General features: G+C 43.1%; 1 protein-coding gene across 2 annotated transcripts in view; it reads right to left on the reverse strand.

Moving 5' to 3' along the window:
* The window catches only part of LOC137352221 (rho guanine nucleotide exchange factor 10-like protein), a 186,081-nt gene that overhangs the window by 60,532 nt on the left and 98,431 nt on the right, over positions 1-27,118 (reverse strand). For both annotated transcript variants that reach the window (XM_068017450.1, XM_068017451.1), the window contains 7 exons: positions 20,775-20,870; positions 19,765-19,940; positions 14,457-14,565; positions 11,909-12,015; positions 9,547-9,624; positions 7,980-8,159; positions 7,600-7,716 (listed from right to left, as the gene is read on the reverse strand). In XM_068017450.1, coding sequence (XP_067873551.1) covers positions 7,600-7,716; positions 7,980-8,159; positions 9,547-9,624; positions 11,909-12,015; positions 14,457-14,565; positions 19,765-19,940; positions 20,775-20,870 — 863 coding nt within the window. The remainder of the gene's footprint in view (positions 1-7,599; positions 7,717-7,979; positions 8,160-9,546; positions 9,625-11,908; positions 12,016-14,456; positions 14,566-19,764; positions 19,941-20,774; positions 20,871-27,118) is intronic.

Genomic DNA, 27,118 nt, shown 5'->3' on the forward strand with positions numbered 1-27,118 from the left:
TTGCAGTTTTAAACAGGGGTATACTAACACTCTGAGTAGCTGAAGCTAGTTAATTAGGTAGCTAGTTTAAACTGGTTTCTGAGCTCTAGCAGAGCTGACACAGCATTGTTTTCAGAGTATAAATGAGGGGACTCAGTGCTGCTTGTCTGCATTGACTGCTGCTGGAGGGTAGAGTGTGAAGAATGGAGTTTGGTAAGGAGGGGAACTATAAATTAAGAAAATAAATTTGAGTGCAGAGAGGGTAAAGTGGGAATTTTGTGCATGAGGGAGAGGCTCCTTTCTTTCTTTCTTTGTCTTTCACCTTTTTTCAGCATCCAGTAGCTGCCTTTCTCTTCGGTACAGGGGAAGAAGTTGATTGGTGAGTAACCGGTAAGTTATTTTACTTCTCATTGTAATAAAAAGTTTTCAAAGTTACATTATGACAGGTCAGCTGGGCCAAGTGGAATGTACATCCTGCGGTATGTGGGAAGTCACGGACGCACCACATGTCCTAGACTAACACATCTGCAGGAAATGTCACCGGCTGCAGAAGCTGGAGAGTTTTGGAACTCGAGCAGTGGCTGGAGTCACTGTTGTGCATCTGTGAGGCAGAGGACTACGTGGATAGCATGTTTAGGGAGGTGGTCACACTGCAGGTTCGGAGCAAGCAAGAGAGGGAAGGAATGGGTGACCGTCAGGCAGTCTAAGAGAACCAGGCAGGCAGTGCAGTAGTCCCCCAAGTCTATCTTGCTTTCTAATCGGTTTTCCATTTTGGATACTGGTGAGAGTGATGGTTTCCCAGGGGAGTGCAGCCACAGCAAAGTCTGTGGCACCACATGTGACTCAGCTGCGCAGAAGGGGAGGAAGAAGAGTGGTAGGGGATTCAATAGTCAGGGGATCAGACAGGCGCTTCTGCGGCAGTAAATGTGACTCCAGGATGGTGTGTTGCCTCCCTGGTCCCAGAGTCAAGGATGTCATGGAGCGGCTGCTGGACATCCTTCTGGGGAGGGTGAACATCCAGAGGTGGTGGTCCACATTGGTGCCAATGGCATCAGTAAGAAGAGGGATGTCCTAAAAGCAGATTTTAGGGAATTAGGAAGGAAATTAAAAAGCAGGACCTCCAAAGCAGTAATCTCAGGATTACTCCCAGTGCCATGTGCTAGTGAGCATAGGAATAGGATTAATTGATTGAACACATGGCTGGAGAATTGGTGTAGGAGGGAGGGCATCAGATTTCTGAGGCATCGGGACCAGTTCTGGGGCAGGTGGGACCTGTACAAGATGGATAGGCTACACCTTAACAGGACCAAAACTAACATTCTCGCGGGGAGATTTGCTGGGACTGTTGGGAAGGGTTTTAAACTAGCTTGTCAGGGGATGGGAGCCTGAGAGGTAGCTCAAATTGGAAGGAAGTAAAGCTGATAACAGGAGGTAGAAAAGTAGCAAGTGACATTAGAAGGCAGGCGAAACAAAGGCGAGCATCAACTAGGCTTAGAATGCAGAATGTCAGAAAGACAAGGTTAAGGACACTCCACCTGAATGCATCATTCGCAACAAGGTAGATGCCTTAAAGTCACAAATAGAGGTGAATAGGTATGATCTAATTGCCATAACTGAAATGTGGCTACAGAGTGACCAAGACTGGGAACTGAATATTCAAGAATATTCAACATTTAGGAAGGACAGGAAAAAAGGAAAAAGAGGTGGTGTTGCACAAATAATAAGGGACGGGATCAGTACATTAGTGAGGGAGGATCTCAGATTGGAAGAACAAAATGTGGAATCTGTTTGGGTGGAGCTAAGAAACAGCAAGGGGCAGCAAACATTGGCAGGAGCTGTTTATAGGCCACCAAACAGTAGCGATAGTGTGGGACATGGCTTTAATCAGGAGATTAGAGAAGCATGTAGCATGGGTAATACAGTAATCATGGGCGACGTCAGTCTGGATATAGACTGGGTAAACCTAATGAGCACCAATGCTGTGGAGGACAAGTTTCTGTAGTGTGTTAGGGATGGTAGAGCAGTATGTTGAGGAACCAACTAGAGAACAGACTATTTTAGATCTAATATGTAATGAGAAAGGGCTAATTAATAATCTTGCTGTAAAAGAACCTTTAGGGATGAGTGACCATAATATGATAGAATTTTACATTATGTTTGAAAGTGAGGTAGTTCAATCTGAAGCCAGGGTGTTAAATTTGAACAAAGGAAATTATGAAGAAATGAGGGTAACATTGGCTGAGGTAGATTGGGAAAATACATTAACAGGTATGACAGTATATAGGCAATGGATAGTCTTTAAAGAAATATTATATAGTTTAGAGCAACCACACATTCCTTCAAGGCACAAAAACCCCAGAAGTAAAGGCAGTCAACTGTGGATAACAAAGGAAGATAAAGCTTGTCTAAGATTAAAAGAAAAGGCCTATAAAGTTGCCAGAAATAGTAGTAAACCAGAGGATTGGGAGGATTTTAAAATACAGCTAAGGAGGGCGAAGAAACTGCTAAAGGGAGAATAAAATATGACTATAAGCTAGCAAAAAATATAAAAACAGACTTCTATAGGTACATAAAAAGGAAACGTTTGGCTAAGACAAATGTGGGTCCATTACAGGCAGAGTCAGGAGAATTTATAATGGGGAATAGAGAAATGGCAGAGAAGCTAAATGATTACTTTGTGTCAGTCTTCACAGAGGAAGACACAAGAAATCTCCCAGAGTTAGAGATTCAAGGGATTAGGGGGGAAATGAGGATTTGAAGGAAATTAGTATGAGTAAGAAGGTTGTATTGGAGAAGTTAATGGGGATGAAGGTTGATAAGTCCCCAGGACCTAATATTCTACATCCCAGAGCGTTGAAAGAGGTAGCTATGGAGATAGCGGATGCATTGGTGATTATCTTCCAAATTCTATAGATTCTGGAGTGGTTCCTGCAGATTGGAAGGTTGCAAATGTCACCCCACTATTTAAGAAGGGAGGGAGAGAAAAAACAGGGAATTACAAACCTGTTAGCCGTATATCAGTCATTGGGAAAATGCTAGAATCTATTCTAAAGGATGTGATAAATGGACACTTGGAGAATAATGATCTGACTGGGCATAGTCAACATGGATTTATGGATGGGAAATCATGTTTGACGAACCTGTTGGAGTTTTTTTTGAGGATGTTACTAATAGAATTGATCAAGGGGAGTCGGTGGACATGGTATACTTGGAATTTCAAAAGGCCTTTGATAAAATCCCCCACAGGTCGGTTAGCAAAATTAAAGCACATGGGATAGAAGGTAATATACTGGCATGGAGTAAGGAATGGTTAACAGGCAGAAAACAGAGAGTAGGAATAAACTAGTCATTCTCGTGGCAGGCTGTGACTAATGGGATACTGCAGGAATCAGTGCTTGGGCCCCAGCTGTTCACAATATATATCAATGATTTGGATGTCGGGACCAAATTTAATATTTCCAAGTTTGCGGATGACACAAAACTAGGTGGGAATGTGTGTTGTGAGGAAGATGCAAAGCGGCTTCAGGGGATTTGGAAAGACTTGGTGAGTGGGCAAGAACATGGCAGGTGGAATATAATGTGGAAAAATGTGAGGTTGTCCACTTTGGTAGGAGGAACAGATATGCAGAGTATTTCTTAAATGGTAAGAGATTAGAAAGTGTAGATGTACAAAGGGACCTGGGTATCCTTGTCAATAAGTCATTGAAAGCTAACATGCAGGTGCAGCAAGCAATTAAGGTGGCTAATGTTATGTTAGCCTTTATCGCAATAGGATTTGAGCACAGGAGTAGTGAAGTCTTGCTTCAATTGTATAGAACCTTGGTTAGACTGCACCTGGAATACTGTGTGCAGTTTTGGTCCCCTTACCTGAAGAAGGATATTATTGTCATAGATGGAGTGCAAGAAAGGTTCACCAGACAAGTTCCAGGATGGCGGGACTGTCCGATGAAGAGAGATTGGGGAAACAGGGCCTGTATTCTCTAGAGTTTCGAAGAATGAGAGGTGATCTCATTGAAACCTACAAAGTACTTACAGATAGACAGGGTAGATGCAGCTAAGATGTTTCCCCTGGTTGGGGAATCTAGAACCAGGGGACACAATTTCAAAATAAGGGGGAGGTCATTTAGGACAGAGATGAGGAGAAATTATTTTACTCAGAGGGTTGTGAATCTTTGGAATTCTCTACCCCAGAGGGTTGTGGAAGCTCAGTCATTGAGTATGTTTAAAGCAGAGTTTGACAGATTTATAAATACAAATGACATAAAGGAGATATGAGGGTAGTGTGGGAAAAAAGCATTGAAGTGGATCAGCCATGATCGTATTGAATGGTGGAGCAGGCACGATGGGCTGAATAGCCTACTCCTGCTCCTATGTTCCAATCAAGAAAAGTAAGGGTCCCAACACTAACTCTTGGGGAACTCCACTACAAACCTCCCTCCAGCCCGAAAAACATCCATTAACCACTACTCTCTTTCCGGTTACCGTCCCTTTTAGTCCAAGAGCTATATCCTTGCTCACAAGTATATTGTGTGGCACTGTATCAAAAGCCTTTTGGAAGTCCATGTACACCACATCAACTGCATTGCCCTCATCAACCTTCTCTGTTATCTCTTCAAAATACTCCAAGTTAGCTAAACTTGATTTTCCCTTAAGAAATCCATGTTTTCTTTCTTTAATTAACCCGCATTTGTCCATGTTACTATCAATTTTATCCCAAATTATTTCTGCTAGAAGTTTCCCCACCACCAAAGTTAAACTGACTGGCCTGTAGTTGTGGGGCTTATCTTTACATCCTTTTTTGAACAAGGGTGTAACATTTGCAATTCTCCAGTCCTCTGGCACCACTGAGTCTAAAGACAACTGAAAAATTATGGCCAGCACCTCTGCGATTTCCACCCTAACCTCCCTCAGTATCCTTGGATGCATCCCATCTGGTCCTGGTGTTTTATCCACTTTAAGTACAGACAGTCTGTCTAATATGTCCTCTATCAATTTTATACCCTTCTAGTGTCTGAATTCACCATTGCCTGGGTTGCATCTTCTTCCTTGGTAAAGACAGATGCAAAGTATTCATTTAATACCTCAGCTTCCATGTGTAAATTCCCTTTCTCTCCCTAATTGGCCCCACTCCTCCTTTTACCACCCTTTTACTATTTATATGTCCAGAGAAAACTTTGGGATTCCCTTTAATGTTAGCTGCCAGTCTCTCTTCACGCTCTCTCTTTGCTTCTCTTATTTGATTTTACACTTCTGGAAAAGGCTACATAATGACCACGAAAATCGCTTCTAATCAGCGTGAGTGTGAAACCAGTGGGAGTCTGGTTTAGCGCCTGAAGGTGCATTTAAATGATGGTAATCACCAATTAGCCCCAAATTGTGAGCTAAAACCAGACTTTTAAACAGATGTATCTTATTAGCACAGCACCCATTTACTGCCTGTTTTCACCCTTCGCAAAAGTAACCTCAAAACTATCTTTTCACCCCATCTCTAAGCTTTTGGCAGCAGTTTAGGATAATGCCGCCTCTTCCGATCACTTCCTTGTCTTGTTTTGCGGAAGAGCAAGAAAAGGTACGGGAACCCTATTTTGATCGATATTCATAATCAGGCAGCTGTGAGTATGCGCATGAAGGCTGCAGGTTACAGGTGAGGTGGAGTGGGCCGGAAGTAACCCCGGGGATGCACTGAGAATGGATGGTGCCTGTTTTTTTTTTGTTTTGTTCTACTTTACCATCTTCATTACCTTTGATTAGCTTCATGACTCTCATCCACAGGCCCAAGAATGGTGACGGAATAGCCAATGCCATTGTCAAGGGCAATTAGGAATGGGCAACAAATGCTGGCCTTGCCAGCAACGCCCACATCCCATGAAATAAAAAAAGCATCCCACTTAAAAGTTGAAATTGTACCCATTTTATTGAACAATACACATCATGAACTACGCTGTATGTAACAGAACCACTTACATTGTGGCCATCTTTATGCACCCACGCCCACGTTACGTGGGGTGAGGCACTGAGTAAACTACTGCTTTCCTGCATATCTATACATTCTATCCAGAAATTAGCCAGGGCAGGGTGGTTAGGGCAGAAGATGCAATCACTTTCCTGGACATCCCCACTTCAAAATGTCGTTGTCATCAGCCTGTTTTCGGATCAGATAATTCAGTTCAGATTGGACTGTCTCAAAATACCCAAGTGCAAGTTGGGCACCAACATCCTTCTTTTATACAAGTGAGAAACAAGATCAGAATTTTTCCTACTGTATCTAGTGATACAAGGACATTAATTCTTAAGGTTTTCAATCAGCAAAGCAGACATAAGACCTCAAGCCACAATCCCACCCCACTACCCTACCACTATCATGCCCAGTGTCAGCTTTACTCTTGGAAAAAGATGGAATCCCTTAATTGTCCCCCAGAAAACAAGAAAGACTTGCATTTATATAGTGCCTGCCATGATCTCCCAAAGTGCTTTACAGCCAACGAAGTACGTTTGAAGTTTAGTCATTGTCGTAATGTAGGAAACATAGCAGCCAATTTGCACACAGCAAGCTCCCACAAACAGCAGCCTGATGATGACCTGATAATCTGTTTTCAGAATGTTGATTGAGGGATAAATATTGGCCAGGGCACCGGGAAGAACTCCCCTGGTCTTCTTCGAAATAGTGCCGTGAGATCTTTTACGTACACCTGACAGGGCAGACGGGGCCTCGGTTTAACACCTCATCCAAAAGAGCCCCAATACAATTGCTTCTAGTAAAATGAACAAAATACAATGGCAGTAACTGACTTACATATAAAACATTCTTTGTTAAACATTTCATGTCCTGTATTAATCTTCCAATGTGTATTTAATTCATTTTAAATAAGCAATGGAACACTCTGGCAGCTTTAAAAAAAACAGCACTTTTCTGCTGAGGCAGGTGACAAAAGATTGGATTTGCTGCCTCCTAGTGGAATGCATTCCTAAGATTCTTCACAGTAAACATTTTAAATCTCACATCTGAGCAATCTTTTGGAACCAATGCCACAGAAATTTTGTAACCATGGTGACCTTATTCTGCCCACCTTAAGACCACAATAGAAACATATTTCTTTTTAAAGGAAGGGAGATACACAAATCAGTACCCTTATCCAAAACAAGTGGAAACATCAAAAGAAGTTCTGTTGGTAAATATCTGCTGTGGCACTTAGCCAAACAGAACAAGGGCATCAACTAAGGTAACTAATCTCAGCCAAGCTGGCAATAGGGGGTACAGTAATTAGCTTCAGTGGCCTTGAGGCTAAGAGGGGAGGTGGGGGGGGGAGGGGCGGGAAAGAGAAAAATTATGCAGGAAAGAGAGAAAAAACAACTAGTCTCAGTTTGCAGTCCAGATCAGTATCAAATGACCTCTTTGGGAGCCTTTGTATGAAGGAAGAAAATCAGAACTTTTTTTTTAAAAAGGGGAAATAAATGGGGTTATTTTTAATCTCTTTTCACATCTAGTCATTCTATTAATGAGTAGTTAAACCTTTAGGAGAAAGAGTGGGGGAAAAAAACACACCTGATAACAGTATGAATGAGCAAGGACAAAATCATCAACCATGGGGTGAGAACGTTACCTCCTGCACTTTAACTCACCTTCAGGAATTCCAGAAAAGCTGGTTTGGTTAGGCAGGCCTTCTTAATGAGTGCCATAGCGTTGGTGAAGTTATTCACGTAATCACTATATACATCCAGCACCATAGACTTCGAGAACTGCAAGCAAAAAAAAAAATTCCACAAAGTTACAGCCGCAGGTTAACCTACACCCAGTGTATCAAGTAGAGGCGCATTTCCCAAGGTTCTTTGAACCGCACCTCAGTATTATCAATGATATCCATGCTGGAATTAAGCAAGAACCCCATTATACAGCATAGCACTATCTCACTGCAGCCATTCCATTTCAGTCTGCTGCTGGGTGGCATACTGAACTTGGCTGGGTGAGCAAGGGAATGGGAAGAAGCACAATGCACACTTACTGAAGCTACAAAGAGATCTCCAATTTTCTCTGTGGAATCCCACTCAGCTACCCGTGAAGACAGGGCGATCTGAAACATCGAATGGCACTGAAGAACTTCTTTCAGACGGTAAAACACCAGCTGCAACTTCCTCACGCTCAGTAACTTTGGCTCCGCCTCCAGCAATGGCTTCTTATACTCCTTAAAATAAAGCCGAGGGAGAGAGGGAACATTCAGAGATTTTAAAGGAAGAGTCTGTGGTATCCTTGTGGAAAAACTTTCATTGTGGATTAGGTCCTCAGTACAATATCATAGCTAATGGCAAAGAGGGTCGTATTGTAAATGTTCCCTAACTTGTTGCGCCATGTGCCTCTGAGTCTCCATTCATGGTTTGCCCAGTTGTGATGAACTGGGATGCAATGTGGTCCCTTCTCCTTTTCTTGCTGTCTCATTACAAGTGTATTGCAGTGTGCTGGTTACATTATGGGACTAATAATTTAGAGAAAACAGGTTGAAATTCCATCCTGGCAATGAGAATTTATTTTATTCGTTCATGGGATGTGGGTGTCACTGGCAAGGCCAGCATTTATTGCCCATCCCTAATAGCCCTTGGCGTGGTGGTGAACCACCTTCTTGAATCACTGCAGTCCTTGTGGTGTAGGTACACCCACTGTGCTATGTGATTCCTGAATTTGATTTTTTTTTTTAAAGTCTGGAAATTAAAAGGTCAACATCAGTAAAAATCAGCATGCCGTGGGCAGATTGTAACTCCAGTAACACCAGTGTAGTTGGCACTGAAGTGGCCAGTCTGTTACATCAAACTGCTAGACAAGAAGGGATGGGCAATAAATGTCAGCCTGGCCAACAATGCTCAAATCTCCAGAATAAATTTATATAAAAAAAGAAAGCAACGGACCTATTTGTAGGCAAGGATAACCTAGCATCTGTAAGATAACCCACATCCGTAGAGCATGCTGAAGTTCCACTAAAATAGAACCAATAATTGTTAAATTATTCTATGAGTTTCCCCTCTTTCCCTGCGGGGAAGCAGCTGAATTTCACTCAATTACCTGCACCGGCACAAGTGACGTTAGAAGCTGATCCCATGGGAATTCAGAGACACAGACCTGCGCCCATCATTGTGTGGTCTGATTTGTTACAGCATTCCTGAGAGTGGGCCTCAGACACTAGCTTAGTAAGACACTGGATTAAACATAGATTATGCTGCCTACAGGGTTTAAATCACTATCTTAGTCTTAACAGACACCGGGCACAGACCAGTAGCAAGATCTGCATTGGTCACATACTACTGTCCAAAATTCTTGGTAAATATATTAAATCTCTACCTCACCACATTTTTCTAACAGATGGCACTTTGTTCCCCAGCTATCTAGAAGGACTACCTCCTCATTGGTTTTCAAACGTCTGCGCACATCTTTTGCCAGAACTACAGCACCTCCCTCACATACACTGTATATATTTGCCTATCAGACTGTGGATATATTCTACTGCCATCTTTATTCTTTGTCCTTCAACCCTCCACAACAGAGCATTTATCGCAATACATTATGGAAATCCAAACTTCTACCTGCAGTATCCGCTTTAGAGACTCGACATAACTCCGCTCACTCTGCACAATAGAACTCAAAATATGCCTTCGCACAATCTGTTAGGCAAGACAGACAGATATTCAAGTTTCACAATCAATTTACAGACATTGAAAGATCTTCCAAGTATCACATATCATATAGCTCTCATACTACAGAGCTCATAAATGAGAACTGTGATATAGCAATAGTATATCTGGTGGCAAAACCATAAAGATCAAGATCACAGAGACATAGTGGTAATATCATAGTCATAGAGATACAGCACTGAAAGAGTCCCTTCGGCCCACCGAGTCTGTGTCAACCAACAACCACCCATTTATACTAACCCTACATTAATCCCATATTCCCTATCACCTACCTACCTACAATAGGGGCAATTTACAATGGCCAATTTACCCATCAACCTGCAAGTCTTTGGCTGTGGGAGGAAACTGGAGCACCCGGCAAAAACCCACACGGTCACAGGGAGAACTTGCAAACTCCGCACAGGCAGTACCCAGAATCGAACCCGGGTCGCTGGAGCTGTGAGGCTGCAGTGCTAACCACTGAGCCACTGTACTATCACTGGACGAGTAATCCAAAGGCCCAGGCTAATGCCCTGGGGATATGGGTTCAAATCCTGTTATGGCAGCTGGTGGAATTTAAAATTCAAGTAATTTATAAAAATCTGGAATTGAAAGCTTGTCTCAGTAATGGTGCCACAAAACTACTGTCATAAAAACTCATCCGGTTCACTAATGTCCTTTAGTTTTTTAGTTTTAGTTATACAGCATTGAAACAGGCCCTTCGGCCCACAGAGTCTGTGCCGACCATCAACCACCCATTTATATTAATCCTACACTAATCCCATATTCCTACCACATCCCCACCTGTCCCTATATTCCCCTACCACCTACCTATACAGAATTGAACCCGGGTGGCTGGAGCTGTGAGGCTGCGGTGCTAACCACTGCGCCACTGTCCTTACCTGGTCTGGTCTACATGTGACTCCAGACCCACAGCAATGTAGTTGACTCTTAACTGCCCTCTGAAATGGCCTAGCAAGCCACTCAGTTGTCAAGGGCAATTAGGGATGGGCAACAAATGCTGACCTTAACTGTGGCACCCACGTTCCATAAAAAAATAAAAACAAAATCAAGCAGATTGGTCTATAACCCAGAGAAAGGGATACTGCAATCCTCAAACGCATCAAATCCCTCCTTCTGAAAACACATTCTATTTAAAATTCTGTATCTTTATGAATGTTTGGATTGGAGACCAGAAGGACTCAAACAGTTAACAGGCACACCTCCTAATTGGGTATTTATAACCATCCAAACATGCCACTGCACATCAAATCCTGTTGGCAGAGTGTCTGCCGTGGCTCAGTTGGTAGCACTCTTGCCTCCGAGTCACAATGTTCCAGGTTCACATCCTAATCCAGGACAGGAGCACAAAAATCTATGCTGACACTCCAGTGCAGCACTGAGGGAGTGCTGCACTGTCAAAGGTGCTGTCTTTCAGATGAGCTGTTAAACCAGGGCCCCAGCTGCCTGCTTGGGTGGATGTAAGAGATCACATGGCACTATTTTGAACCTAGTTCTTGTGAAGAGCAGGGGAGTTCTCCCCGGTGTCCTGACCAAGATTTATCCCTCAATCAACATCACAAAAAAACAGATCATCTGGTCATTATCATATTGCTGCTTGTGGGAGCTTGCTGTGCACCAATTAGCTGCCATGTTTCCGACATTATAACAATGACTATACTTCAAAAGTACTTTATTGGCTGTAAAGTGCTTTGAGACGTCCAGTGGCCGTGAAAAGCACCATATAAATACATGTCTTTTTTTTTTAAAAACAGGAAGAAAAGTCACTGGAATTGATGGGGTGCAGGACAGGGGCAAGGTGGGGAAAAGAAGAGGTAAGAGGAAACCAAAAAAGGGTGAATTACCCTTCTATGGCCAATTCAAGAGTACCATGGGTAGAGTTGTGGAAGCAAATCACTTACCTGCTCTCTCCCTAACTTTTTTCCCCATCCTCTTCTGAGGCACTGACTCAAAGTATGACTCAATTAACACTAGCCACCTACTGGGAACTTGCCCAAGTGTCCATTCCACATTTGTGAGCCTGGATGGTGAGGGATCGCTGTATAGCAACCCACAGCAGGAACTCTTGCTGATATTTCCCTCCTCTTAGACCAATCGCAATCCTTCCTAACTACTGGCTGAGATCGGCTAACTTAACACAGGTTAGAAGTCAAACTTGGAACCTTCCTGGCCTGCATGGCTCAGCTGTGTGAGAAAAGGACACCCAAGAACCCTGGCATTATGCTATAGAGTTGAAGTGTTAAAGGCTACAGACCTGCTGAGGGGTCAGCCCTGCTGGCATGGGGCTGAGTTCCGGTGGAGGATGTTTCGAGTCTGACACCTGAACGTCGAGATATCCAGCATCATCCTCTTCATAATGATCTGGAAAAAAAACGATGGTTCAAAATTATGTAACACTGGAAGCAATTAAGACAATAAGATTGTATTTTCCATACAATAGGTGTATTAATAGATGGAAGAAATTAAAGATAAACAGTATTTAAAAAGGAACAGAACAAAAAGGAAAGGCAGGAGGAGAACACACTTTGCAGTTCAAACTGGTTGTTAGCAGTACCTTTTCCCTCACCCTTCTCTTTGTTCTGTTCTCTTTCAAATGTTGTCCTATCTCGAATATCTCCTGGCTCTGCTGAAGAGTCTACACCTGAAACATGAACTCATCCGTTCTCTCCACAGATGCAAACTGGCATGCTGAGTGTTTGCAGCACTTTCTGGTGCTTCTATATTTCCAGGATCTGTAGTTTCTTTGCTTTTTGTTTATAAAGAGATTCCCTGATTGGATATCCAGCCCGTTCTCAGTACACTGATGTCACTTGGAGCAACATCCATGGTGCTATAATAGGCCTCAAGGCCTCTGGGCAAGGGAGGAGGAATTTGCGGTTTTAAAAATAAAATCAGCCAAGCTTCCTGTTTCTAATAGCTAGTCATCGACTCCCATGTTGTTCAGATTCAAGATGGGCAGAAACCGGCCAACTGAATTGTCCCAATGTGGAGAAATCGGCTGCTGATGCTCACTGGTTCACCTTATAGATGAAGAATGGTGATTGTAGGCGAGAACACCTCACACTCCTGGAAATGACCAGGACGATTAATTAAAGAGAAGGCCAAGAAGAAAAAAACCGTACTTTATTGGAAACTGTGGCTGTCTTGTTTCACTCATACAAGCAGATGATCTTTGAACAAATCTGAAGTTTACTGTAAACTTAACATTTTAAAATGACAACTTCAGCCAGTTCGTCTGTAGTTAACATGACTCAAAACGCAACTCCTAGATGCAGTATTACTGCAAATGTTTCCCTAAAAGGGGACATCTATTTTTGCAACAGGACAATAAGATTACACAAGGATGGCGCTCAATGTAGCTGAGCAGGAAACCCACACTCTACAGATTAGATTACCCAAGCAGATATTTTTTCTACTGAGGAGTACAGCCACAGACTCAAACAGATGTTACAGGAGAGACTGGAAGAGGGAATCTATTTGTGAAAAAAATACATGTAACTTCCTCACACTAGGTCAAATCTTTGCCATTAGCCTTCTTGATTCATCCGTCCATCCACTTTTCTAAATGTGTGCTGGTGAGCTGTTCCACTGGCACTAGCTGCCCTTGGGTAGCTCACCTTCATCACTGTCCCTCTAGTGTAGGGGTGAATTTGGTCTTCAGCAGTAGCGAAAAACAGGTGATAGTGAATCAACAGGCCATTTTATACCCTGCCCGATTTTCTTTTGCATTTTGGGCGTGACATGAAACAGGTTGTTTATCCACCATCACTCGCTTGGCACCACCACCCAAGACTAATTTCACCGAGTGTCAGCAGGTTACTCGTTCATGAAGATTATCACAACTGACCTCCATATCCACTAAGCACCAATTTTTACCCAGAATGAACAGTGCAATTTAAGCGCAAACTGGCTTAATACTCAACTGACCTACCAGGTAGGGTAGAGGAGAAAAAAAACTCTGCAATCACTTAACAGTTAAATGCTGTGACGGGCAACTAAAGGTTATTTGCAGTAGGCAAAAGAGGGCTGAATGGCCTACCCCAGCCACTTTGCGAACACCAAGTTAGTCAGCTCTCACCTACCTCCACCAACAGTCTCTGGCACCTGTTGACACTTCCCTTCTCTAGCCCAGAATTGCCAATACCATTTGAGATGTCTGTAGCATCACCAAAACTGACACCAGCTAAATTAGCACAGTTCTGGAATCAACCCTTGCAATGCACTAAGTGCGTCATTGGGGGAAACTCCAGCTTTCTTAATTTGATGGGTTTGCTGTTGTTAATTTTGGTGCCTTTAAAATTGGAAAAAAGGTCATTTTGGGGGACAGCAATAAGAGCCATATGTCACGTTAACAGGACTATTAGGCTTATGGAACAAGATGCAAGGGTAGACAGCTTACTAGGAGGCAATTAGGCAAATATCGGCTGAAGGAAGAAGTTGAAGGATATGGCGATAAGACTGAAAGATAGGACTAAGACAAATTAACAAGAGTGAGTTTGTTGAACCACAATAGGTCTTTCATGTTTTTAAATACTTTCTACAACATCACAACACGCCTAGCCCACCTTTCCAATTTGACAGTGCTAAAATCCCATTAATAAAGACCAAGTTATGGCTCATTCACAAATATACTCTTTAAGATCCAAAAAGGCCCATAATTTGTACATAATAATCACTGTAAACCACAGAAAAAAAAGTCTAAGAAGCCATGAGACAGAAGAGTTACACTTTCACAAATTTCTTGGTAACAGTATTAATATACAGAAAGAGCCCATGACTCAGTTCAAACTGGTTAACAATACCTTGAGGATCTCTCTTTTGAAGGAACGAGACTTTGCGCATTACTGCATTTTTTGTCTTCTCCAACCCGTCTTTAGTCCCATTCCTTGCTGCTTTCATTAGTTGTTGCATCTGGTGTGAAGAATAATATGACAGTTAATATGTGTGTATATTAGGGTTAGTATCCTTGTACCAGTAACACTAATAGAATTGAGGTTGCCAATATCTCCAGACATCATTCCTTCAGGCAACTGTTCTTTCAAAAACAAAGCAAGCTTCAAGTAGAATTGTTCCAACAGTGAGGTTTTTTTGGAATCACAAAAGGTCTAGAGACAAGCAAATCATTTCTAGCTTCAACTTTCTCTCTCCAACACATCCTTCTCTACTTTATGAATGCTCTTATGTCTATTGCTCCTTTGAGCTTTCTTCTTTTGTTTTTCCAAAGTTCCAAATACACCTTCTCTGCAGGTTCTTCCTTCATCCGCAGGTACTGAAATCAAAATACATTGTACCACTGTTCGCTCTAATTTGGTAACCTACTAAAATCCACAATTTCCATCATCAAACCACTTCTCTCTTGTAATTTTTCAACTTGGTGATATTCCTTCAATGCGGAAGCTTGGAAAATGAAAGCAGTGTGGTGGGATATCAGACAGAGGACTCCTTTTTTAAAAAATAGATAATGTGGGATCCAAAAGGTATACTGAATCATGTAATGAACCTGTGACATTAGTGGATTTTCAAAAATCAGCAAGGTGAGAAATGTCAGTGTTGAGAAATGGAACACTGCCCGTTTCAGGTACCCAGCGTTAGCTCATGCACTCCCAGGCCAAGTGTTGAAGAGTTAGATTCAGAGTAAAGCTTTCTGTACTCAACCCCAACAACATACCTGAACTCCAACTTCAGAAAATATCCCTATTGCAATAGTATCTCATTTCCCAATCCAGCCATCCTGTGGTCTCGCTGAAATTCAAACACTGTGCAGCCACACCCACTAGCAAATGGGTCGAGACTGCCCAAGTGCTCAGGATCCAGATTTTGTGTTTGAAAGTAGCACAGAGGCCTCGCTCCCCAGTTCTATTAGTGTCCCTAGGGTTCTCTAACCTGAGAGAAGTAGAAAGATGGAGAGGTACCTTGCAATCATATCGCTGTTTCAGCTCCTGTACGTCTCTGCCCCTGACTTTCATAGCCAGGAATTCTCTCTTAGTCCTGGCGTACTTCTCCTTCAGTCTATTGAGATCCGGGGAAAGCTGAGCAGCAACCAGGAGAGAAGGACAAGCAAAAGAAAGAAAAATAAAGATGGGTGGCAGAGGAATAGAAGTGCATGAGAGTTAGTGACGTAGTATGAAAAGACATTGTGTGTGTTAACATTCAATGAAAGCCCAGTACTGATAATGTAAAGATACAAGCACTACAGACAGAAATGAAGTTAATGTTGGAGGTCAGGTTTAAGGGGCTAATCCTGTTCGTTTTAAAACTTTACAAAAGGCCAATAAAAGTCTGCTTTGATCATACTGGCAGCAGGAAGTGATATTTGCACCAAGGGCTGACATCATTCAAAAGTAGGCAGCATTAAGTGTAAGAGTGGAATAAGTACAGTTAAAGCAAGCAGTGTGCCCCATGCAGGAAAGTCAACTACTCAATGGCACAGAAAGAACTAGCTCTGGGTCCAAAACTTTATCCAATCCATTCAAAAATACAACACATCACCCAAGCAAAACTGATGTATACAGTACATAAACAAAATCGAAGAGTATTTTTCTACTAAACTCTAGCATTTACAATACAAAGTGACTCCTGACAATGCAGCAGCCCGCCGATGTCATCAAGAGCGCTCCAAGCTGCGCACGTGCGCAAACGGTCTCCTGCGCTCTGAGATGCTGCCTATGCGCAGCCTACGTCTTGCCTTGCCAGGCCCAACAGGCGCATGCGCAGAAAGACACTCTCTCCACTGCTCCCCCCCACCCTGGCCACTCACTCCAGACCGCTTGCTCCTCGCTTCCCCCCACCCTCCCCTCCCGCTCCCCCTTCATCACCACCACCCGCTCTCTCCCAGCTTCTTCCCACCCCCCCCCCACCATCCCTCCAGACGCTAGCTCTAGGCCCCGGGCCAGTTCCCTCCTGTCCGCCATTCACTCCGCCGGAAGAAGCAAAGCGGGCTGCGAGGGGTGACGGGGTGATGTAGGAGCAAGTGGCCGATAGGAGGAACGCAGCGTGGCCTAGAGCTAGCGTCTGGAGGGATGGTGGGGAGGAGGGGGATGAGGAATGAGCGGCCGGAGAGCGGGATGGCACTGAAACCTCACAATTACAGAGGGTGTGCAGCACTGTCAGAGGTGCTGTGCTTCTGATGAGACTTTAAACAGCACAATGTTCTCTGTGTATCAAACAGGTCCATTGTGTGCTGCCATGGGTTGAAGTTGCTTTTCTGTAATAAATTGAGCAGCGCCATCTTGAATCCTGGCAATGGCCTGAACGTCGCAGACAGTGACATTTAAGTGGATGAGGCTGCATTTGTGCATGTGCTAGTACAGCGCCGCCTAGTGGCTGCGTTGTCAGTAAACGCAGCCTTTACTCTATTGGTCCATGTTTGCATTGTAGCCTCAAATACACTGCCAACTTAAGAATTTCTTAGAAACCCATGTACACCAGACTCACCAATGGCTCAATTGTTAAAAGTAGTACATCTAACCGAGCCAGAGATTACTAAGTTTGATCCCCATTTGCAGCCATTCCCAATGCTGTCCCAGTTGAGATTAACTAACAGTTGGGATAGGAGGAGATAAAATGCAGGACCTGCCTGATCTGCACAAATCAGCTCCTCACTGAGCACTGCACTTACCAACTAAGCAATCAGGACCAGTTCCATCCCAACCCTTGATGGGTTACAGACTTTAAAAGCACATTGAGAAAAAGATACACTTCAAATACTGTGTGGTACAAAATAATTTTTTCTCCTTACCCATCCTCCCCAATAATCTGCCTGTTCATTCTTTAGGGATATGCAATACTTGTTCTGTAATACTCCACCTTTAACAATCAGACTCCCATTTTAATGTGTGTCTATGATATCACATACACATTGCGCTGTATTATGGAAAACATCTCTCGTTCCCGGTCCCCAGCCACATTTTTGGCCTTATTTACCCACAAAGAGAGAAAGCAGTGCATCAAAATATTTGCAAGTTAATAGATGAAATTTCTTCAGTGGTTTGGCCCTCTATCTTCTATCAGGTGCCACTCACATTAGGCACTGACAACCTGGACTGCCCATACATCTAATTCACTTTTGAACAACCATTACCATGATATTTCTGGTAAATGCTGCTAAAGTACAAAGACACTATTCCATTTAAAAACACAAGACCATCATTGCATTAGTTTTCATGCAAGCTTATTAAAAACTGACGAAAGCATGCTGACGAAGAGAATTTAGCTAAAAATGTTTGAATTACCCTGGACTAGAACAGTACTGGCATAAAGAAACAACAAAACATGGGGTCACAGCCCTCAAGGAATAAACAACTCCTGTTACCAGGTATTCCCAAACATATACATGATCCTCAATGCATCTGCAAGTATTGTGTAAGCTGTAGTGTACCACAAATTAGCAAAGGATGACTGAAAAAGTTGAATTTTTGTACATTACACCACAATAATATAGAAAGAACACGAGGTCTCATATCGATAGTCTGAGTTGGGAAAACAATGTCCAAGAGGGGTTGCTTTTTCTCACTTAACTGTGCAACAATTGTTGTTATCCTTTTATATCTATATGTGTGCATTTTACAAATACCTAAAATGTTATTTAAAAATAGCCAGCCTTGAATGTAGTTTTCACAAGTCACTTCCTTCCTCCACCTCCTCCTTTGCCTTCTTGCTTCCATTTATTGCTATAGTTCAAAAACCTGCATTAAAAAGCACCTTTAATGTAGAGAAAACATCCCAAGGCACTTCACAGAGTAGGTTTAGCCATTAACCTTTTCTCTCAATCTTATTCCCTGCCCTCCCATCCAAAGCTGGAAGCATTACTATGAAGAGTATAAAATATTTGCAGTTATCCCACCACCTGGGTGTCCAGAATCTATCGGCACATTAATGCTTGCAGGAATTACTTGCTCGTTTAACCAGCAGTTAACATTAGATAATTTAGGGCCTTTCGACTTGAAACCCCAATAACAGTAAGCCAGGATTTCTCCAGAAATCTCAGGTCACTTTATATGGTCTGCAACTTCCAAGAGATCCAAAACATACATTTATAAATGAAAATTCCACCCTGAATCAATAAGCCATGAAACCAAACGTTCAAAAGCTCATCTGAATTTCCTACACGGTCATTTTATTCCCCTTGAAGCAGAACAAAGCATTTGAGTAAATTAGAACATTATATTTGAGTTGACAAGGTCAGAAGCTTCAACCTTTGTATCCAAATAAAGACTGTACCGGCAAAAGCAAGAAAATAGTATTTCCTAACAACTCAGGCACGCAAATCCAGGTGCTCTTATTTCTTAACCATTCTCGATAGCTAGACAAAACTAATTCATAGACATTCCTTCTTCACTCAGCTTAGGATCCAATTTTGCACGCTGCTGCTTCCCTCAGATCTTCCAGTCAAAAGCTTTTGGTTTCTTTACCTGAACCTTTGTTCCCACCTTCCCACTCTTCACACCCGCTAGTCTTTGCATCCAGCCAATACCTTCTTTGGCTATTGAAATCAATCCACATTTTGCCCAGCCAAGTTTTGCGTATCACAACTTACCAAGTCCTTTGGCCTCCGAGGACAATGCATTTTATTTTGGCCTCTTATAAACATCATAATGATCCCCCATGACACTGTGCTCACACCACCATTTCTTCAACCCAACCATTACTCCTTTCAACTCAAACAAAAGCTTGGTTTGCCTCAGTTTTCCAACTCAAATGGGCTTTGGATACTTAATTTCTCCCTTAAGATTTAGATTCAGTCACTCTCCAACGCATTTCCTAGAATCAAATCTTGCACTTACCTACAATCCGTCAAGCCTCCTACCATCTGAGCAACCTTCACTTCCAGTGACAATGTGTTTTAATTCAATCCAAATATGAACAAGTGTTACCATAGTCCAGTCACTTCATAAATGCTATTCTTCAAACTCTCCACATGACACCACTTCACTTCCTGTGCTATACTTTGTTAAAGAACAAGCATCTAAACTGCCATAAATGGTACAATCTGAGAGCAAAATTTGTCTCCCTGGTCTACAAAATATAACCAACCTGCAAAGTCAGACTTCACAAATCACTCGGCTAACTGTCCCAACGTCTGGTGACATTATCGATCACCATGACTTTCACCTTTGGCTGAAGGGCAGCTTTGGATTTTTGCTGCTCTCCTCCAGGTTTATTTTCTTCATCTGAGTGTTCGTCATAGCTCTCAAATTCACTAGAACTCCAACCCTCTTCAAGCTGTGCTGGACTGGTGCAGCCTGTTTCTCGATGCACATCATCATAGATCAATTCATCCATGGGCACTGTATGAAGTGAAATTACAAACAAGCTTTTAAACTCCAATGATTGATAATGAGAAGCTTTGACAATATCAATAAGCTCTTACGGGAATTCAAATGAAAATAATTAAAATACCAGGAGCTTATCAGGGGCACTGAGGGAGCTGAATCAACTATACAGCAGTAACAAGGATATGGATTTGATACAAATATCAAACACCCTACTAGTGATTGAGCATTGAGAATAATTTTATAAACAATTCAAGATAAAGGCAGCAAAGTACAAAAACAGGCTTACAGGCTTTCCCAGCTCCATGTTGAGAGGGTTGGGTATTAACACGCATTTAGGATTTCTGTTGAGAGTAGATACAAGTACCCAAATCTGCTTAGATTATAGATATGTTCAAAGAGTTGAAGATCTTCAAGTGCAAAGTTACAGAAGGCATACAAAGGCACGGTACTTCCATTTTCACTGCCCTGCCTCTTATCTACTGGTAGCACAGGGCCCAGGGAGACAAGAAGTGTGGAGGATGAAAAAGAAATGAAAATCAGCCAGAACACTCACTACGGATTGCAATCTAACCTTGTTCAATAGCACATATATGGAGATGCCCAGTGAAGGAAGAATCAGGATCAACTGGAATGCCCTGAACAGCAGCCTGCCAACAATCTTGGCCAAGGCAAGGAAATGACTAGTTAGGTAGCAGAGTGTCACTGGTGCCCGTGGAATCCTACCCCAGTGTGAATCTGGAGCTTCAGCAGGAGATGAAAGAAATGGAGGGAAAAAATAGGCAGGCGACAAGATGATAAAGCAGGACATCTATTTGCTCATGTATACATTATAAAGAAACCCCTTACCCTGCTCCTGGGCAGATTGATCTTCATTTGTAACATCATCATAGATCACATCATCCTCCACAGCTGGTGATGTACATTGGGCTGAGGCTGACTGGGCTGAAGCAATATGGGGAATAAATATTTTCAAATGAAAATTAGGGAATAATATTATGACAGTTTATAGCTAGAGCATCCAACCAAACTTTGGTCAATTTTTACTTAACTGTACCTGATTTGGGGTGGGTGGAATATGCAGGGCTTGTCTTTTATCAAAAAGAATCAGGCACATGGTGATAGCAGCTATACCCTGTCACACCTTCACCTGACACCAGAGATCCTTAACTTTCAGGTTCAAAGTAATCAATCACATAATTGGAATTCTGCTTTGAACTAAGTGATTAGGCATCCAATCAATAGATCAGATTGTCACAATGACATTGGCTGGTTGTGGCTGGGGGGGAAAAAATGATGTTTTTTTGGAATCACATGATATGAACACATGATTCAACCAAATCTGCATTTGTAATCAATGCACAGAATAAACAACACAGAAACAGGCCATATGGCCCAACAGTCCTCCTCCCACCCCTCTTCAACTATCACCATATTCATTTCTCCCTCATGTGTTTATCTATACTTGGGTGAAGCAATATGGGGAATATCAAATGGAAATGGTTAACTGGGCACTTTTTCAGGAAGATGGTATCCCTCTAGTTTTTGCAGTGGATACAAGCAAGTTTCACTTAGTACAAATAGCACAAAAAGCTAGTCCATATTTTTAAGCACAAAATATGCTCAGTTCGACCACAGATTTTCTTTTGAGTGAAGCCCATTACTAATCCATTGTTAGGAAACCTGCCCACATCAAAGATAAAGTCACAAAAAGGGAGCGACTAAGGCAGCACAGAGTTTAACAGAGGAGCTCCCAACCGCAGGGCATTTCTCTGAAAATACACTTTGTTCCACCAGGCTTCATTGGCAGAGGCTTGGGAGCAAGCGGCTCACTCATTGTTGGCAGATGGCCCACAAGGATAAGACGGAGCATATCCTTCAATTAAAAATCCTTTTTAAGATCAAAGATGCCAAAAACACAATGGAAAAGTTTGTACTGGAACAAACACACAGTTTTTTTTAAGCCACCTTTTATATAGACCACGAGAGAGTGTGAGTTGCACAATTCGGCCATTTAATAAAATAATTCTCCCAAAGATTTAAAAAAACACTGAAGAAAAGTAAACTCCCAATATGCAACCATCAACTACCAGCAATAAATGAGAAATGAATACCAAAGAAGCAAACAAGCCTTTAAATTAGAGTTTGTATGGGAAATGGGAGAGGAGAAATTAATTTATCTGAACAAATGGCAAGCTCGAGAAGAACCCGAAAGCTTGATGGTAGCATCCAATCAGCCTGACAGGGAATGCAACCAGGAATAGATAGAAAGTAATTAAAAAGGATACAAGCACAAATTCCCACAGAACTAAACAGAGGGAGTTACCAGACGAGATGCAACACAAACACCGCATGCTCTCAACCAGAAATAAGCTTTTTTTAATAAAAAAAACACAACACCCATCGCAAGTAGAGGTGAAAATGGATCAAATGGAAAGGAACTCAGCTGCAATTAATAATGAGACAATGAGCAGCTTAAGCAAAATAAATCCCAGCTGAGGAGCATGATTCAGCATCAATCTTAACTGGAAGTCAGGAGTGGCTGGAATTCAGCCACTTCAATTTGTTTCATGAGTTCAGGAGATAGGATTTCGACCTTTTACAAAAAATATTGTCACTCTAAACACATGGACACTGTCTCCATCAATCTGCACCTTTTCCTACAGTAATGTGAAGCGGATGACACAAAAATTGGTGGTGCCATAAATAGTGAGGAGGAAAGCCTTAGATTACAGGACGATATAGATGGGCTGGTAAGATGGGCAGAGCAGTGGCAAATGGAATTTAATCCTGAGAAGTGTGAGGTGATGCATTTTGGGAGGACTAACAAGGCAAGGGAATATACAATGGATGGTAGGACCCGAGGAAGTACAGAAAGACCTCAGTATACTTAGAGTCATAGAGAGATACAGCACTGAAACAGGCCCTTCGGCCCACCAAGTCTGTACCAACCATCAACAACCCATTTATACTAATCCTACATTAATCCCATATTCCCTACCACATCCCCACCTTCCCTCAATTCTCCTATCTACACTAGGGGCAATTTACAATGGCCAATTTACCTATCAACCTGCAAGTCTTTGGCTGTGGGAGGAAATCGGAGCACCTGACGAAACCCATGCGGTCACAGGGAGAACTTGCAAACTCCGCACAGGCAGTACCCAGAACCAAACCCGGGTCACTGGAGCTGTGAGGCTGTGGTGCTAACCACTGCGCCACTGTGCCGCCCACAGTGCTGTACTTGTCCATAGATCACTGAAGGCAGCAGCACAGGTAGATAAGGTGGTTAGGAAGGCATATGGGATACTTGCCTTTATTAGCTGAGGCATAGAATATAAGAGCAGGGAGGTTATGATGGAGCTGTATAAAACGCTAGTTAGGCCACAGCTGGAATACTGTGTACAGTTCTGGGCACCACACTATAGGAAGGATGTAATTGCACTGGAGAGGGTGCAGAAGAGATTCACCAGGATGTTGCCTGGGCTGGAGAATTTCAGCTATGAAGAGAGACTGAAAAGGCTAGGGTTGTTTTCCTTAGAGCAGAGAAGGCTGAGGGGGGACATGATTGAGGTATACAAAATTATGAGGGGCATTGATAGGTTAGATAGGAAGAAACTTTTTCCTTAGCGGAGGGGTCAATAACCAGGGGGCATAGATTTAAGGTAAGGGGCAGGAGGTTTAGAGGGGATTTGAGGAAAAGCTTTTTCACCCAAAGGGTGGTTGGAATCTGGAATGCACTGCCTGAAGAGGTGGTAGAGGCAGGAACCCTCACAACATTTAAAAAGTATTTAGATGAGCACTTGAAAAGCCATAGCATACAAGGCTACGGGCCAAGTGCTGGAAAATGGGATTAGAATAGTTAGGTGCTTGATGGCAGGCACAGACATGATGGGCCAAAGGGAGATTAATCCTGACGCTCCGAATTTTTTCCAAAAGTTTCCCAACCACTGATGTTAGACTCACTGGCCTGTAATTACCTGGTTTATCCCTGCTACCCTTCTTGAATAATGGCACCATATTCGCTGTCCTCCAGTCCTCTGGCACCTCTACCGTGGCTAGAGAGGATCTGGAAATTTGTGTTAGAGCCCCTGCTATCACCTCCCTTGCCTCACATAACAGCCTGGGATACATCTCATCTGGGCCTGGGGATTTATCCACTTTTAAGCCCGCTAAAACATCTAATATTTCCTCCCTTTCAATGTTAATATGTTCAAGTATATCGCAATCCCCCTCCATGATCTCTACACCTACATCGTCGTTCTCCACAGTGAAAACAGATGAAAAGTAAGCATTTAAAACCTCACCTATGTCCTCCAGCTCCACACACAGATTGCCACTTTAGTCCCTAATGGACCCTACTCTTTCCCTGGTTATCCTCTTGCCCTTCTTCTTCTTTGGCCTTCTTGTCTTGAGAGACAATGGGTAAGCGCCTGGAGGTGGTCAGTGGTTTGTGCAGCAGCGCCTGGAGTGGCTATAAAGGCCAATTCTAGAGTGACAGACTCTTCCACAGGTGCTGCAGATAAAATTGGTTGTCGGGGCTGTTACACAGTTGGCTCTCTCCTTGCACTTCTGTCTTTTTTCCTGCCAACTGCTAAGTCTCTTCGACTCGCCACGCTTTAGCCCCGCTTTTAAGGTTGCCCGCCAGCTCTGGCGATCGCTGGCAACTGACTCCCACGAGTTGTGATCAATGTCACAGGACTTCATGTCGTGTTTGCAGACGTCTTTAAAGCGGAGCCATGGACGGCCGGTGGGTCTGGTACCAGTGACGAACTCGCTGTACAATGTGTCCTTGGGGATCCTGCCATCTTCCATGCGGCTCACATGGCCAAGCCATCTCAGGCGCCGCTGGCTTAGTAGGGTGTATATGCTGGGGATGTTGGCCGCCTCGAGGACTTCTGTGTTGGAGATACAGTCCTGCCACCTGATGCCAAGGATTTTCCGGAGGCAGCGAAGATGAAATGAATTGAGACGTCGCTCTTGGCTGACGTACGTTGTCCAGGCCTCGCTGCCGTACAGCAAGGTACTGAGGACACAGGCTTGATACACTTGGACACTTGCCCCTAATATACTTATAAAACGCCTTAGGATTTTCCTTTATCTTGCCCACCAATGTTTTTTCTTGTCCCCTCTTCGCTCTCTTAATTACTTTTTTAAGTATCCCCCTACACTTTCTATACTCCTCTAATGCCTCCGCTGTTTTCAGTGCTCCGAAACTGCCATAAGCCTCCTTTTTTTTCCTGATCCAATACTCTATATCCCTTGACTTCCAGGGTTCCCTGGACTTGATGGCCCTACCCTTTACCTTAACAGGTACACGTTGGCTCTGAACCCTCACTATTTCCTCTTTGAATTACTCCCACTGGCCTGATATAGACTTTCCTACAAGTAGCTGTTCCCGGTCCACTTTGGCCAGATCCTGTTTTATCAAATTGAAATTGGTCTTTCCCCAATTCAGTACCTTTATTTCTGGCCCGTCTTTGTCCTTTTCCATAACTACCTTAAATCTTACAGAGATATGGTCACTATCCCCAAAATGCTCCCCCACTGATACTTCTACCATTTGTCCAGCTTCATTCCCTAGGATTAGGTCCAGTACTGCCCCTTCTCGGAGGACTTTCTACGTACTGGCTCAAAAAGCCCTCCTGTATGCATTTTAAGAATTTCTCCCCCTTTGAGCCTTTTGCACTAAGACTATCCCAGCTGATATTAGGTAAGTTGAAATCCCCTACTATTATTACCCTATTATTGTTACACCTCTCTGAGATTTGCCCACATATCTCTATTTCTCCCTGACTGTTTGGAGGCATGTAGCACACACCCAGCCAAGTGATTGCCCCCCTTTTGTTCTTAAGTTCTACCATATAGCCTCATTTGAGGAACCTTCTAAGATATCATCCCTCCTTACTGCAGAAATTGACTCCTTGATCAACAGTGCAATACCACCTCCTCCTTTATCCCCTTCCCTATCATGCCTAAAGAATCTATACCCTGGAATATTGAGTTGCCAGTCCTGCCCCTCCCTCAGCCATGTCTCTGTGATTAGCGATAATATCATAATCCCATGTGCTAATCAATGCCCTCAATTCATCTGCCTTATTAGTAAGACTCCTTGCATTAAAGTAAATGCAATCCAGCCTTGCATTTTTCACTTGTGCCTTTTTTTAAAAATTTGTTCATGGGATGTGGGTGTCACTGGCCAGGCCAGCATTTATTGCCCATCCCTAATTGCCCTTGAGAGGTGGTGGTACAACTGAGTGGCCATTTCAGAGGGCATGTAAGAGTCAACCACATTGCTGTGGGTCTGGAGTCACATGTAGGCCAGACCAGGTAAGGACAGCAGATTTCCTTCCCTAAAGGACATTAGTGAACCAGATGGGTTTTTACAACAATCGACAATGATTTCATGGCCATCATTAGACTAGTTTTTAATTCCAGATTTATTAATTGAATTCAAATTCCACCTTCTGCTGTGGTGGGATTTGAACCCATGTCCCCAGAGCAATACCCTGGGTCTCTGGGTTACTAGTCCGGTGACAATGCCACTATGCCACCACCTCCCCTTAACAGGTCTAGATTTGCTCTGCCTTCCAGACTGACTCAGTTTCTCTTCTGTATTTGGCTGTGCATCACCCCCAACTGTACCTCCACTCTGTTTCCCATCCCCCTGCCAAATTAGTTTAAACCCCTCTCAACAGCACTTGCAAACCTCCCTGCAAGGATGTTGGTCCCGTCCAGTTCAGGTGCAACCTGTCCAACTTGGAAAGGTTGCCAGAAACAGACCCAGTAATTCAGGAACCTGAAGCCCTCCATCCTGAACCACCTCCTCAGCCACGCATTCATCTGCTCTATCCTTCTATTCCTATACTCACTAGCACGTGGCACAGGAAGTAATCCAGAGATTGCAACCTTTGAGGTCCTGCTTTTTAATCTGCTACCTAGCTCCCTAAATTCTTGTTGCAGGACCTCATCCGTCTTTCTACCTATGTCGTTGGTTCCAATGTGTATCACAACCTCTGACTGCTCACCCTCCCTCTTCAGAATGTCCTGCAGCCGCTCCGTAACATCCCAGGATGATGCTCATCCAAGATGACAGGTCTGATAGAATTTGGAATAAGATGGTATTTTATTTATTATTCTCTGGATTATTCCTCCTACAACGGGAGTGTGAAACTTAGATTACACTATAGGCA

Source organism: Heterodontus francisci, chromosome 37, assembly GCF_036365525.1.
Source record: "Heterodontus francisci isolate sHetFra1 chromosome 37, sHetFra1.hap1, whole genome shotgun sequence".
NCBI lineage: Eukaryota > Metazoa > Chordata > Chondrichthyes > Heterodontiformes > Heterodontidae > Heterodontus > Heterodontus francisci.